Source organism: Oxyura jamaicensis, chromosome 11, assembly GCF_011077185.1.
Source record: "Oxyura jamaicensis isolate SHBP4307 breed ruddy duck chromosome 11, BPBGC_Ojam_1.0, whole genome shotgun sequence".
In the NCBI taxonomy this organism is placed as follows: domain Eukaryota; kingdom Metazoa; phylum Chordata; class Aves; order Anseriformes; family Anatidae; genus Oxyura; species Oxyura jamaicensis.
In genome coordinates this window covers 3061020-3075958 of record NC_048903.1, presented here as the reverse complement: position 1 = coordinate 3075958, position 14939 = coordinate 3061020, and the positions used below count along the sequence as shown (strand labels likewise).

Sequence of the window (14939 nt, the reverse complement as noted above, 5' to 3'; positions counted from 1 at the left end):
TCTTGCCACTACACTCTGACCACCAGGACAAAGCTGGGATGATGTCTGTCCTCTTGTTAGTACCGGCATCTTCTCCCTCACCTCTCCCCCCAGCTGCCCTGCACAGCCTGGCACTGGCCTTTCACCATCTGCTTAGCAAAATGCCATTTCACTTACATCTCCAACAAGTCTTAGGCTGCCTCCCATGAGCAAAGACAGCTAACTGGGCAGTTTTGCCAAGTGATCAACCTTCCCCATTCATCCATAAGCTAATGAATGGAACCAAAGCTCTTTTTGGTCAATGAGTGCTTTATCCTGCACATCTAACCCCACCTCTCTGTTCTACAGAGTAGAATGAAGATCAAAAGATGATTCAAAATATTCCACCAAGTACCTTTAATAGCAGCACATATTTGGAAAAAAAAAAAAAAAAAGTATTCCTAGCACTGTCCTAACCCACACCTCTGTTGCTCAGACATGAATTAAGACGGCTGGGGGAAAAAATGTTTTCTTTTTTCCATACCAAACCTAATACCTACCACAAAAAAAAAAAAAAAAAAACACCTACCCCTTTAACTCACGAACTTCTTTTTATGGCTCAAAAGAGACAGTCTGAGAGGGCCACAGGACAAAGAGGCAGTTTGCAGCCTACAAAACAACCTCTGGATAGGTGTGCACTGGATGACAGAAGAGAGGGGACCTGTGCCACATAACAGCATGTAAGATGCTATCACATCCAAAATCCTGAAGAGAAGCTAACCACACATGGATTATAAGATCAGTATTTTTCCTGGTCATGTAAATATTTTATATTTAAAGACAACATATTTAATATATCTCAGATATTTGATATTGCTAATATTTTTCGTATATGGTGTTGTTATTTTACATGCACAAAAAGGTTTTGTCGGCTTTGCACTGACTACAGCAGTCAGCATGAAAGATGCACAGTTCTCCATGTGTGACAAAAATCCAAGTATACTGAAGGAAATCATCCAAAGCAGCTCAGCTGAAAGAACAAAAGATAGTACTACTCACTACTAAGGGATCACTTGGCATCACTTAAACAGATGCCTATTGAAAACAAGTAAGTAAAAAAAGGGATTCACAAAATCAAACAGCAAAAATACTGAAACTTTCTTATCTGTGAAAATGCAAATCAGCTTAGTACAGTATGACACCCAAAATTTCTGATTCAAAGGTTAAAGACAACACAAACATTCCTAAAATGTAATTCCAATAGACTTCGGATCATATCTTAAAATGGTGCATTTTGTTACATGAGCTACGGGTAAAAAAAGTATTTCCAAAAACAAATGAAAAAAACTTTTACCTAATGGGTTAAAGATGCAAAATCCTTGATCAAATAGGTCTTGCACCAGTGCATTGGTAATAGCAATTTTGCTGAAATACAAAATCAGTCTGCATATTAAGTTATTTCTTACATTGTAGTCAAGAGCAGATGTCAATTTTTAACCTGGTCTTGGAAGGGAAAAACTCACCAAATGCAGCTTTGCTCTCTCTGTGGCACTGTGTGTCCCCCATTCTCTTACATACACTTAAAAAGAAAGCACTGTTCACCAATAGTGATTTTCTTTCAAGTTTTTGTTCTTCTTCAACTTCAGCAAATGGCTCTTTGGCTACATTTCCTCCTCAATGAAGCTGCAAAGTTACTTAGTCACCATTCCACATGTAACTTTAGTGCAAAAGTCAAATTTAAACTTTACAGTTAAGAGCATGCAAAAATATATTCCTTCATTTTGCTGTAGCCGGGGACGGGGGGAGAAAGGAAGCGTCTCTATTTTCTTAAAGGAAGTGAAACACTGCAGAAATTTGCAAGGGCAAATTGAATAGAAAACACAGATCAGTTTTACATGTGAGAGAGACAGATACCACAAATACAATGGAGGAAACCCTAAACCTGTTTTGAATTCCTTTAGGAGAGTGCAGAAATTGAATAAAAGACAGCTCCAGCATATTTAAAAAAATAAATAAAAAAAAAAGAGCTTCATTGAGACTTATTTTGAAGCTCAGCAAGACAAAAGGAGCAAACATTTGCAGACAGAGTTAAGACAGAAAATCCACATCTTTTCATGTACAGCTGCTTCGCCTTCTGATACAGGTGCTCTCCTAAGCACAAAAAAGTCAGCAGCTACAAGAGACAGCTAGTAGCTTTTTAAAAAAAAAAAAAAAAAAAAACTCATTTTTTGTGACCTACAGACCCACACACAGCTACAGGAGTTGCCTTCAGCTTACTGAGACATATTGCTTAGACATATTGCTTAGACATAGCCTTCGCTGAGCTTTTCGAAATAACTCAAATACCAGAGAACCCACAAAAAGGGCTATGTTTTTCTATATTTAAAGTCTCCTGGCAGCCGGCAGCTAGCACCAAGGTCTCCCTAGTGCCAGACAGCTGCTGCCTCACCAGCTCTGTCTTAATCACTAGTTGGAGGTATGAGAAACACACTTAGCAAAATTAACATGCAGTAATGTTAACATTTTTCTTTCCCTGGCAAGCATTTTTAAGGATGAATTAAACCTGACAAGACTGCACACTACTAAAAAAGATCAAGAAACTTGAGGTATCCACCAAGGACTCCATGAAAACAAGTCACACCAGATCTCGCAGCAAATCTCAGAAAAATGGTTTTGCTTTCAGGTTGCAATCTCCTTCCCCCACCCAAGGGTTATACACAGCTAAACATCTCACAAAGCACTTCTCCACTTTCATTTTTCACATTCCACGTGCTTATCTTTCCTTATCTAAAGCAACAGTCCGCTTATCTATGCACCTGTATACTGAAAAAGCATGTTGGAGTTTGGCACTGCTATCTGAATTGTGCTAATTGCCAATTGCACAAGCAGAAAAAAATACTGGGCTTCACAAGGATAACTTTGCTGCTAAGACTCCTTTCAGGGTCTGCATTTCCAATTATAATGTTGCTGTGTATCCTAATTATGTTTATAGTAACAGTAGAGGGTAATAACTCAGATCAAAGTATCTCAAAACCACCTTTAAATAAAAGGAACAAATTCAGCACTCATGGAACACCTTTAAAATCTCCAAATTCACACACAGGGAAAAATGTGATGCAAAGCTTGGCAGAACAGGAAAAAAAAAAAATCCACCTTTCCCCATCAAAATACAATTAGATTGAATAAGATACAGATAAATCTGTATCATTTTCATCAGTGAACAAAGAGAAGACAGATGACTAACACTGGTGTATTTCTCTTCTCATGTGACTTCTCTCCCAAACTGTTACCAGTTTCTGCCTTGACTCCTCCCCAGGTCCCCTCTTGCATGACTTCTTTCTACAGTTTAGAGGCAACTGAAATAACAGAGGATGCACGTGTTACAGAGTTTATGCAAAAATATACTGCTACGTCTACTGTAACAGCATCATTTACCCACAGTGCTACTAGCACAAGTCCTGGTTTGAACTTAAGATATCCTAAAATATATTTGGACACGTATTTTTATCGCTGCTATTTAGCTGCAATATCTAATTTGTTATTGAATAATTTTATCTTGTCTCTGGACTTTGCCAAAACATCTATGTATAAGAATTAAGAGCTTTGCAGAGGGATTTTTGAATGATTTATGCATCTCCATTAAAACTATCTTTAGATATACTTTATATAAGCTTCAATTCAACTTCAAACAACTTAAAACCTTCACTATTCAGTTACCACATTAAAAAACAGTGACTTGGGAAGTAAAAATTCACTGCTTTCACAGCAGAACATCCTTTATCCATCTTCTCTGGTTCAAAGCCAGCCTATTAAAACTGACCAGCATAACCTGCTGCTGCACAAGAACGCCGTACATACCAATGCAGACTGTAAGCATGAGGAAAAGGTCTCAAGTCTAGTTAGAAAACTGTGGGCTGAAAGAAAGCCATGTGATAACTGGAACATAAGCAGAGCAATTCATTGGCAAAACCCAAGGGTGGCAGCTGATCAAAGTTGGTTAGTGACACCAAGCTGATTAGTGTCTCATTTCCACAAACAAAAGTCACAGGAGGATAAATAACTTCCCCTGGGCCACATGACACTGTTGCACTTAGATTAGCAGGGTATGCAATCACTGTAAAGCTGAGATTCCTGTTAAAGCAAAGCTAATTTATTTTTTGTAGGGTTTTTAACCACTATTCAGTCCCCCCTTCCCTTTTTTTACCCTGTGTACCCAAGCTAACACGCTTGCATTGTTTCAAAGACTGAAGAGATGCCAAATTCACATTTCTCATCCCTGTCAAACCATAATGCAGGGTTCACGTGTTTGTCATAGGACCACAGGATAATTCTTTGTGCTTCTTTTTCTAAATGGAAGATGTCAAATTCTATTACAAGCACTGACTGTAAGAAGCACCTACTTTGAAGAAAAATGCTGGTTTTATTCACAAGCAAGCAGTGAAGCTATCTGGGAAGGGTGAATTGTTATGCACTGACCAGTATCATCTTCTGCAAGGGGTTGATGAGACATTCTTATTGCAGAATGCCTTCACCTCTGTGTTGCTTAGGTGCCACCACATCACTTAATATCCCAAATAATGCAGAACTCAGAGAAAAAGCAATCAAAGACAAGACCATGAAAAAGGTTGGAGTAAGAAAGTCAGAGGGAAATGAGAATCCATCAGAATTGTAAGCTTAAGAGACTGTGCAAGGAGTATCTGAACAACAGATGAGCTACTTTGCACACGGCTAGAGACCAGCTATAGGCTATATTACCGTGATAAATCACAGGCTTGAAGGGCCATATCATTACTCAGTCACTTTAAACCATCCCCTATCAACTGAGCAACCCAAAGAAGTCTTTAAACATCTTGAAATAATGTTCTGAGTAGCAAGACACTTAAAACTTTTCATGAAGAAAATTCAGCAGTCCCTTATACTGACTGGCACTATTTGACTGCAGATAAAGACTGGGCAGTTGGTGTTGTCCGGGCAGCTCTGTGTGCATTCTTGCAGTGCCAACGTGAATCATGTGTACTTTGATGGGGCCAGAACCCAGAACTGTCAACCTGCATTTAAATCAAACTTTACCTTATCTAGAATCAGAGATATCACCAACATCAACCAGTCCCACCACGAGTCCCTCAATCTGCTGCCACAGAAGGCTCTGGAAGGTCCCTCTCTTCGCTCCACTTTGCAGGCGCTAAGCAGCTGTGAGATAGTTGGCCTCCAATAGGAGCTTCCGATCCCTACCAGGTCCTATTTTCGACTCTTCGAGCAAGGCTCCTGCTCTCTGCATAGGATACGGAAGGAAGCACCAAGAATAACACAGGGTGGGGGAAGTTCAGATTCCCCTGTGCAGAGCCATAAACCCAGGAAACCTAGGAGGAGATCAAAAATGCACTGGGGAGCAACACTCTTGTCAGCACAGGTAGGTAAGAAACGTATCTGTATACGCATACCCTGAGGATATGAAACAACACTTAATTACTGTGAAAGTAAATTAAAAAATAGAAGACAGTAATAGTTCAAACAGAAATAGGAGTTAACTACTGTACATTAATAGAGATGTTACCAGATATTTATCAGTTTTAAAATAAAGAGACTGAGCTAACTTCCAGCAGCGTGGCTCAGTGTGCTGCAGAGACCAGAGCTTGCCAAGTACCAACAGACTGGGACAGGGAGCTGAATATCTTTAAATGCGCTGCTTGCCCACACCCTACTGGCACTCTGATATCCAAACAACAGGCAGCTGTAGCTGACCTTCCTTTATCCACCATGGCAGCAGCTTCCACAAGTCCCCCTTACCAGCCAAAACTAATGAGCAGAGAAACGACTTGCTCAGATGGGTAAAAATAACCTATTATTGTCATACACATTAGCTATATGTTAAGTAACCTGGACTTCCAATACACCTGTTTATAAAGTGAAGTCAAGGCACTACACAGCCTTTAGGGCTAGCACCTCAACTTGTCTGTGAAAACTGACAAGTCAGGAAGGACATTTGCCTTTCATGAGTCCAAAATGTGCATGATAGAAAAAAAAAAAAAAAATCACATAACAGACATTAGGTCTATATGAAATCTAAAATTCCTTTGAGAACTATGGGGAAAAAAAAAAAGTCAAGGTACATATTGGAGATTGGAGAACAAATTCACACAGAACCGAAGAGAATGCTGAGCTAGGAACTGGATATTGATCTCATAACATCTGAGTATCATTCAGCAAAACAACCCTTTTCTCCTCGTGGAGTGCAGGCCTGAATAGCACAGGCTCTCTTTAGGGATTATTGTGCATCCCGTAACATTTGCATTATGAAAGGTTTGACTGCACAGGCAAGGAGGAGCAGGCCAGGTGTTTACTGATTTTTCTTTTGTTGCCTAGAATCATGCATGATTCACAGAGGGCAAGTCAGATTCACGTGCTGAGCCCATGGGAAGATCCTCTTCCCAAAGGCTACAAGACTAAACATAATCAAAGCAGAAAAAACATAACAGACACCGCAAAGAGCTGAAATAACCTTTTAGAAGAACCACTCCGCTCTCCACATCTAAGTGTTCTTCCTTTGCTCGCTGGAAACACTCAGTGCATTTACACTGAAAAACACCAAGACAGGCTGAGCACTGACACCAGTTACCTAGATTACAAAAAACATACTCCTCACCGCCCCCGATCCCTTCCCAGTTACACGGCTCCCTTCTGCAATCGGAATACATTCACCGCTAACAAAAAGCTCTGCCCGAGAGGAGCCACCCCGCCACAACACACTTGCTGGAGCATCCAGGGCCCGGTTTCAGACCTCGCTGGCCAGACGCCTTCTTTGCGGTGACAGCAGCAGGAAAAGCGGAGCCTTCGCTGCATTTCCTATCCCTCCTCTCTCCGAGACTGGAAATACCGGAGCCTATCTCCCCGCACCCTCATCGCCTGCGGGAGGCCCGATAACGGCGGCGGCCCCGCTGCGCCCCAGACTAGTGAGGGGGAGCCCCCGGGGTGGATCCCGGGGGTGGATCTACCCGGGGAGGATCTCCAGGGAGGATCTCCAGGGCTGGCAACGCCGGAGGAGCCGGGGGCCGCCTTTGTGTGCCGCGGCGAGGCGGAGCCGGGCGGGGGAACCCCGCTCGCCCCGCCAGGGACCGGCACCGGCCCCGGCAGCCGCAGCCCGGCCCTGCCCGCTCACCGTCGGAGCTGACGGTGTCGTAGGAGTCCGCGGCGGCTGGGGCGGCGGCCGGCTCTCGGTAGTCCACCCAGCTGAGCCCCTCCACGCTGTCGTAGTCGGCGCGGTGCTTGTCCTCCACCGGCACCACGGTGAAGTGCGGCATGGCTGCCGGGGCTCCCCGCGGCACGGCGGCCAGGCAGGCGGGACGCGGCGCGGAGCCGGCGGCGCATTCCTGCCCCGTGCGGTCACTTCCTCTCAGGAAACCGCGCTCCTCAACTCCACCCATTCCCCTCCGAAGCGCCGGGGCGGCGAGGAGAAGCGAGGCGAGGAGAGGCGAAGCGAAGCGAGGCGGAGCGGCGGCCGCCGCCCCCGGGGCCGGCGGGAGGGCCGGGGCCACCCCGCAGCGAGGGCTGGGCGCGGAGGAGGGGCCGGGGGCGGCGCGGAGGAGGAAGAGGAGGAGGAAGAAGAAGAAGAAGGGGGTGTCCTGAGTGGAGCCGGGCCCCGAGGGTGGCGGGGCGCGGTGTGGGCTCGGCACCGGGGGGGGGGTTTCACCGCCCCCCGGGCCTGGCCGCCATTTGCTGGGCGGGAGCCATGAGGGTAGGGCGGCGGCTGGCCCGGGGGTCGGCGGGGTGGGAAGCCCCGGTCCTCAGCCGATCGGCACCGGCTTAATTAAAGGCATCGACTTAACTGAAAGCACATCGAGAGCCTTTACAGGAGCTGTCGCCAAGCTCAGATGCGGCAGCTGTCCCTGTCCCCGCTTCCTGTGCTGGGGGTGGCAGCGGGGTGGTTCTTGGGCTTGCCTCTCTCCGCCTTGCTCCCTGCTCTGGCTGTAAAACGTTCGGAAATAAGGAGGCAAGCCCGAGGGAGACGGGAAACGTGACTGCACAAAAGGGGCTGGAGGGGCCGAGGAGCGAAATACTCCCACTGGGAGAGCTGAACGCCAGCTGGACCGAGTGTATGTCCAACCACATGCAAAGCAGACAGTTACTAAGGCAGCAGACTGCCGGGGCAGATGAAGTGTGGCCCTGCTGCTGAAACAGGGCCTGGGAGCCAGGGCTGCCCCATTGTTATGTCCCACTAATGGGGGCAGTGGGGTCTGCCAGCCCCCCCGCAGCTCCGCTGGACGCCTGGGTGGCGGCAGGGTCTGTAAAGCCCAGGGCGTGCCTGCCCCTGAACCCCTCGTCCCTCAGGGAGCAAAATTCAATTTGGCCTTAACATTTGAAAGAGCACTGGCGCCAGGGCTGGGTATCTTGGCCTTCGTTTTGCATAGGGCAGCCTTCGCGTGGCGTTTAAAGATGAATTAATAGTTGATAATGCTATTTATTGTCTGCGTTTGAAAGCTAGCCTTGAAAATAAAAGGATCCCTTCTTAATGCATTATGTAATCACCGGAGGAAAAAAGCTCTAGAGAACAGTTTGTGCATTTTTCTCTGGACTATTAACTCAAACAAATTCTGTAGATTTCTGATTACAAATAAGTCTTATTCAAGAAATCTGTGTACAGTGACAAGTCAATCCAGTGCTGATGGAAGTTTTGTTCCCAAAATGTATGGGAGTCTCTGGGGGGATATAAGCCCTAGAACAGAGGAGGAGGAGACTATTTCAGTATTTCCTGTACTCGGATGAACCTTAACTCTAGCTTTTGGAATTTGTCCCACCTTTTTCACAAAGCAACCCCCAGGTCACCTGGGGAAAGAAAAATGTGGAATGAGCAAGGGAGAAACAACCAAGAGGGAAAGTGCTTTGTTCACAACTAATAGGTCTACTCTTAATTAGGTTGGGTTTGAAATAAACAAGGAGGATCCGTGCTGTGGAGTGGCTGCTGCCAAGGGGTTACAGGTCTCTCAGTTCACTTAGACCACCTATGGGGAAAGCCAGAACAATTACACCTCCTAGCATTGACCAGACAGGTGGAAAGACTTCTAAGACTTCTGTGGTTTTTTTGTTGTTTTTTTTTTTCATATAACCTACAATTTACTTGTGTCTTTTTGCTCAGTTAAGGAAGACGACGATTTATATTCATGTGACCACGTGTATCAATAAAATCCCTGATAGTTTTGGGGGAGAAACAAAAGATTTTTTTCTATTCAAAACTCAGTATCTCTTTGATCAAGGGTAAGATTCTTTTTTCCAGTAGCCCTAAAATTAGTACATCTGTGTATATGATTGCACTGAGGTCTGTGAAGTTTACTAACAATTTCTGCAGGTGGGCAAGGTAGACCAATCTTGGGAATTTAGAAAGCATTTCTGTTGATGTTAGAAGCCTTACCACTGAGAGGCTGGAAACACACTGGTGTGCCACTTAGTCCACTGTCTTACTTCCAGCAATATTTTTTCTCTCACAAGAATGCAGAACAATTGACCAAAAAGTCGCATTTTCTGTTCAACACCCTGAGGCTGATTTATGTCTCATTAGTGTTTGTAAGTATGATAAAATAATCTAGAGTCCACCAAGAAAACAGGTGGAAAAAATACTACTTGATAGGGAACAAAGAATTTTATATAGAAAGGCATGATGGGAATTTACCATTAAGCAACTTAGTTCATGCTGAGTCTCCTGTCTTCTTTCCTGTTTTCGACTTTCTAAAGCTTTTGAGTGAAAGGGTCTGGTCTTAGTTCTGTTCTAGAAAAAAGACAGGGATTATAAGAAGCACGCTTGAAGAGTTAAGGATTTTGCAGTCACTTATTCAGGAGGAAGAATTAAACTGGGCACTTTCTCCTCATCTTGCATTTGAAAGCAGATTTGGCAAGGAGCTGTCTGTCTTTAGGTACCAAAATGCATTCTGGCCACTACAGATTAGTTTAGTACGAAATCAATGGAACTGAAATTGTACCCCATGAGAAAAAAAAAAAAATCAAGCTTCTCCACACACACTCCCAACTCCCCTCTCTGGAATGGAAACTGTATCCAAATATCTTAGGAGAGAATTTGGCCCTAGGAAACTATTCAACTTCACTGAAGCAAAAACATTTCTTTTGTCTAAAGACAATGACTCTTCTGGCTTGTAGACAGTCCATATTTAAAGATAAGTTATCTGTCTGTATCAACTTTGGTTTTTGGTATTTGGGTTGCAAGAGAAAAATTTCAAGCTGGATAATTGACTTTTTTTTCTGAGTATGAATACTGATTGTTACTTCTAAATGGTATGAATAGCCATCGCAAACTTTAAAGTCGTCTGATGCAAACATGAACTGGAATGAAACAAGGTAATCTAGAATTCTACAGCATTTATATGAGACGATATTGTTATCTCTCATTAAATAACAGGGATGAAAATTACCTGCTTACAACAAAGCTAAATAGAATTTGGGATTACACTTTTGGGTACGCACTGGTCAGTGAAAAAACAAAAAAAGTGCAGAGAGAATAATATTAACTTTCCTTCTCTCAATGAAACAGAAAAATTGCTCTGCTGAAAAAAAAGTCTGGTGGTTTCACTGGGAAAAATGTTGACACCGGCATAGCAGAATCAGGTCTCATTAGGTAAGAAAAGGCCTGAATTTTGGTACTCTAGTTAACAGCATCAGTGAAGTCAGCAGCCTTAAGATCAGCAACTTCATGATCATTTCCTCTGTGACAAACCATCAAGAACTGCTTTTTGAAATTATTATTTACAAACTGTATAAGCAGAGCCACTATATATTCCCTATGTAGTAAGTCACTGTGTAATTATTTACTACTTCAAGCAGGTGTAAGCTTCCAGCTGAAAGGTCACTATGCTTCCACAATAAAAACTGTTATTCAACTCAAAGAAAAAAGTTTTATGAGAAACTCTGAGTGTTCTGGAAGGGTAGTTCAGTAAACTGCTGAAGACCCTGCTATAAATCCTCAGGGCTGGCAAGCAAGATACCTTGAACGCCTTTTATTACAGGTGATACCACTCAAGTATTAAAGAAAAAAAAAAAAAAAAAGGCAGGCAGCTTGGATTTTACAGCCCAGCATGAGATAGTGGCTGCACACCACCCTAGCAGTTAACTTACAAGTGTTTTATCCTGTCCCTGCCAGACAACAATTCACAGGTTCTGGTGTGGTGCTCCTATAGTCATCCTAGGAGAAAATGAACACAGAATTAATATCAGCATTATCGAATAGCCTGACTTATTCCTCACAAGGGGATGTAGTACATGCATTGGAAGACCCTTATAAATGAGCTCCGGAGTACTGTTAGCTTACAGACTTTGAATACATGTTAACTTCAATTGAACAACAAGACGTACCACTGTTCTGTCTCTTTGACAATGAAAATGATTTGCAATTTGTTTAAGGATAAGAAGACCCAGCATTTGAAACTACGTTTGAGGACAACTTTTCTTACCTTCCCTTTTTCCTGAATTTAATGGGGAAATGCCTAATTAAAATGCATACATAAATAAATGTTTCTAGCTAGGAAACTCAAGGCCAAGTGAAAATTATCATCATATAAAAAGAAACATGGCATGCAATTACAATTCAGATGATGAAATGTTTTTAAATTCATCTGTAAAATTGTATAACTTCTAACACTGTTTGGATTGCTTTGTAGCAATGTGATATCACAGAAAGCTTTGTAGAAAATTTAAATGAACTTTCTCTAAATTAAGCTTTGAAATGCCTCAGTGGTACAGTAACCTGCCCGATTATTGACACTGCTGTTGAGTCTTGTTTGTGTCCCCAGGCTAAACACACAGCCTGCTTAGAGCTACATGTGCAGGATGTACTGGCCTAGAACCTGAGAGAGAACATCCATAACTGCATTATCCAAAATACCTAAAACTCCTTGAGTAGAATTACATGCATTGGGATGTTTTAAATAACAATCATACTGTATCTCTGTTAATACAGACCAGTATAGTGCATCCCTCTTCGTTGTCAGTGGGACAAGCTCTGAACCTGTATTTGGAACTACAGGAATTTTCTAAACCATATGTCATGAAAAGTATTTCTGAGATGTCCTAGATCATGGATTTAGCAGCTGGATAGCGGCCCAGAAAAAATATATTCTAGCTGGAACAGAAATACAGTTTTGGTTAGAGGACACACTTGCAGATTTATACACAGCACAGATCTAACAATTATAAAAATAAACAAACAACAACAATTTGGATAACTGAAGTCCTGCTCAGATTATCTCCCATACAGCTAGGGCACAAAGCCCTGACACCTGGAAGAATTAAATTCTTGCAAGTTTTAAAGCCAATGACTTTTTAAAAACACAAACACAGATATTTAAATCTTGTAAACGCTGCTCAACTACAAGCCAGAAGTATCCTACTGGGGCTATGATGGTGTTTGCTCCAAGGAATTTAAACAGTTATTGCAGGGAATTCAGATGCTCCCCTTCTTGTTGGGCTGGAATATGCACAGTGGGTCCGTAACTATTATTTATTGTTTAAAAGGATTTTTCCCTGTTAAGTGAAAATTGGGTGACAAGTAGCCCAGAGCTGACCATCAGAAAAACTAGCAAAACAAAATACATGGCACTGCCAAGGTACAGCTTGCCCCAACAAGAGGCTTGGGAGAAATCCTGCAAGTTCATGGCCAGGATTTCACCCCAGTGAACTTCCATTTTCAGCACATTCCTGCTCCTCCACATCCGAGGATCAAACCAGCTTTATGAACAAAGCAGGCCGGAAACTGGCAACCTGGCTGTGAAGGTTTCTCCCCGACAACGACTGGCATCTAGTTCGTCCTCGACAAAGATGAGCAGTCACTGCGAGAGGCCCTTTGGAGAGGACCACAATATGTATGTACATCCATGTGTGAAGAACTGGGGACACAGGAGTAAGAGTTTATGGGAGATGCAACGTACAATCCTCCACATGCCATTTCCAGGAGGAAGATAAGGCAAGAAAAGGTCACGTTATATTTATACAAGAGTTGGTATCATAACTGCAACTGAAAATGATGCTGTTCTCCTAGAAAATACGCCACAGCTTAGGCATTAAAAGACCACCAGAGGACACTATGGTGCCACTTATATTCAAAATTTATTTACTTCAAGAAACTTCTTCCCACCTCACATTTTAAAGTTACTCATAACTGTATTATGTGCATCAAATAGACATTTTCTACAAAGATGTGTTAAACTCATCTTTAGGCAGTGAAAAATCACCAACTTGTTTTCTTTTTCCCCTCAAATGCAGATTCTGTACATTCAAATAAGAAGAGCTGGATCAATTTTTTCTCTACTAAAACTGCTAAATATTGCAGTAATTTTTGGGGTAGGATTAAGATGCTGGAAAAATACTATTCAGGGTTTGTTGCATTTTTTTCCTTTGTTCTTTCTTTTTTCTTTTTCTTTTTTTTCTTTTTTTTTCTTTAATGAGCATATTTCAATTCAGTTACATTTTTAGCATGGATAGATTTGTCATGATCTATTTATTTTTAATAAAAGGCTCAAAGAAGAAACTGAGCACAGGCTTACCCAAGATTCTTTAGATGTTCTGAGTTTGTCTACAGGAGGATACTCAGGAAACTTAATCCAAACGGGCTTTTCAAAGCTGTATTAAACTTTTTTTTGCAAACATTTTTATTCATACGAAAGGCACCTTCATTTGATTTGTCTGGCAAAACTTGCCTCAACTTAAATTTTAATCTTAGACATTTTAAAACCTATTTTGTTTCTCAGAAAAAAACACAGTGGAACTTGAATTCATGCTTTCTTGGCACTGTTTTTCTTTCATTGCAGAACTGTGGACTTCACGGGTGGAGGACATGCTTTATAAAAATACTGAGACCAGATGCAGAGGAAGAATTTCAGAGAAAACTACTTACCCATTACAGGGGTGAGGATTATCCTAGTGAAGGTTACAAAGCAACCTGGGGAGAATCAACAGAAATAGCAAAATCAAGCATCCTCTCACTTGAGTTCTGGTCATCAAGGCTAGAGCCTTGCTTATAAACAGCAACATTTCTGTGATGTAAACTAAATGAGGAACTTCATGTAGCATCTTTTACAACTTTTACAACAGATTTTTCATGACAGGAGCTCTGAGCCAAGTCTAAGATCTTCTCTAGGGTCACAGCTTTAGGGATATGATGCGTGCCATAAGGGTTGTTTGTTGATTTTGCTTTGAATGAAAAAAAATCACAAGTGGCAATAATTTCTCAAACAGCATAAACATTGGGGAAAGAATTGGCGCCTGTGCAATTTGAGTGCTAGGAAGTAAAACAGGCTGTGAGGATCTCATCTGTAATACTAGACCAAGAGACAGACACTGTCACTAGAGAATCTGACTCCTATGAAATACAGAACTGAGACAAAAATGCTTCCCTTTTTCCACAGAATTTTGGTTTTCCTCTGATATAAATTATATAATCAACTTATAAATAAATGTGGTTAATAAAAGATTTTATGTTCATCTGGTTTCAAAAAAAAAAAAAGGTAAGGAAAAAAAAAGAAAAAAAGGGCAAATTATAGGAACACCAGACACCCACACCATCTCACGGTGTCCTGTGTAGATGTTAGGCTTGTAAGTAATCTATTAAGATAAAAAATAAAACCAGATTAAAGAATAAATACAGTTCCTAAAACCCCGACTCAAGCCTTCCAAAATGATCCAAGAAACATAATCCCTTGTCACAGTCTATCCTGAGTGCAGCTCAGGAAATCCACTAACATACCATACCACTCTGGGTCTGTGAATGAAATCCAACAAATCTCAAGAGCAAATTTGAAAGCCACTTTGTTTTGTTTTGTTTTGAGGGGGGTGTTATGTGCGTGTTTGTAGATTAGACGTGTTTTGTTTTCAGAATCTGAAGTAAGTTGATCATTTCCATATGTGTAAATCCAGTGAAGGGCAAACAAACTGCTGCTTCCAATGGCAAACAGAAAAAAAAAAAAAAAAAAAAAAAAAAAAAAAAAAAA

General features: G+C 42.0%; 1 protein-coding gene and 1 long non-coding RNA gene across 5 annotated transcripts in view; one reads left to right on the top strand and one right to left on the bottom strand.

Annotated features, from left to right (window-relative positions):
* SLC12A4 (solute carrier family 12 member 4) overlaps nt 1-7477 on the bottom strand; it is a 50287-nt gene extending 42810 nt beyond the window's left edge. For 2 of the 4 annotated variants that reach the window (XM_035336533.1, XM_035336535.1), the window contains exon 1: nt 7115-7477. In XM_035336533.1, the coding sequence (XP_035192424.1) occupies nt 7115-7379 (265 nt within the window). In that variant the 5' untranslated portion in view covers nt 7380-7477. The remainder of the gene's footprint in view (nt 1-7114) is intronic. The other 2 variants (XM_035336534.1, XM_035336537.1) reach the window with 2 other exon arrangements.
* Nucleotides 7478-7545: 68 nt separating this feature from the next.
* LOC118172555 lies at nt 7546-12736 on the top strand. The gene is made up of 2 exons (XR_004753754.1): nt 7546-10576; nt 12645-12736. It is a non-coding gene; the product is annotated as an uncharacterized LOC118172555 (long non-coding RNA).
* The last annotated feature ends 2203 nt before the right edge of the window (nt 12737-14939 follow it).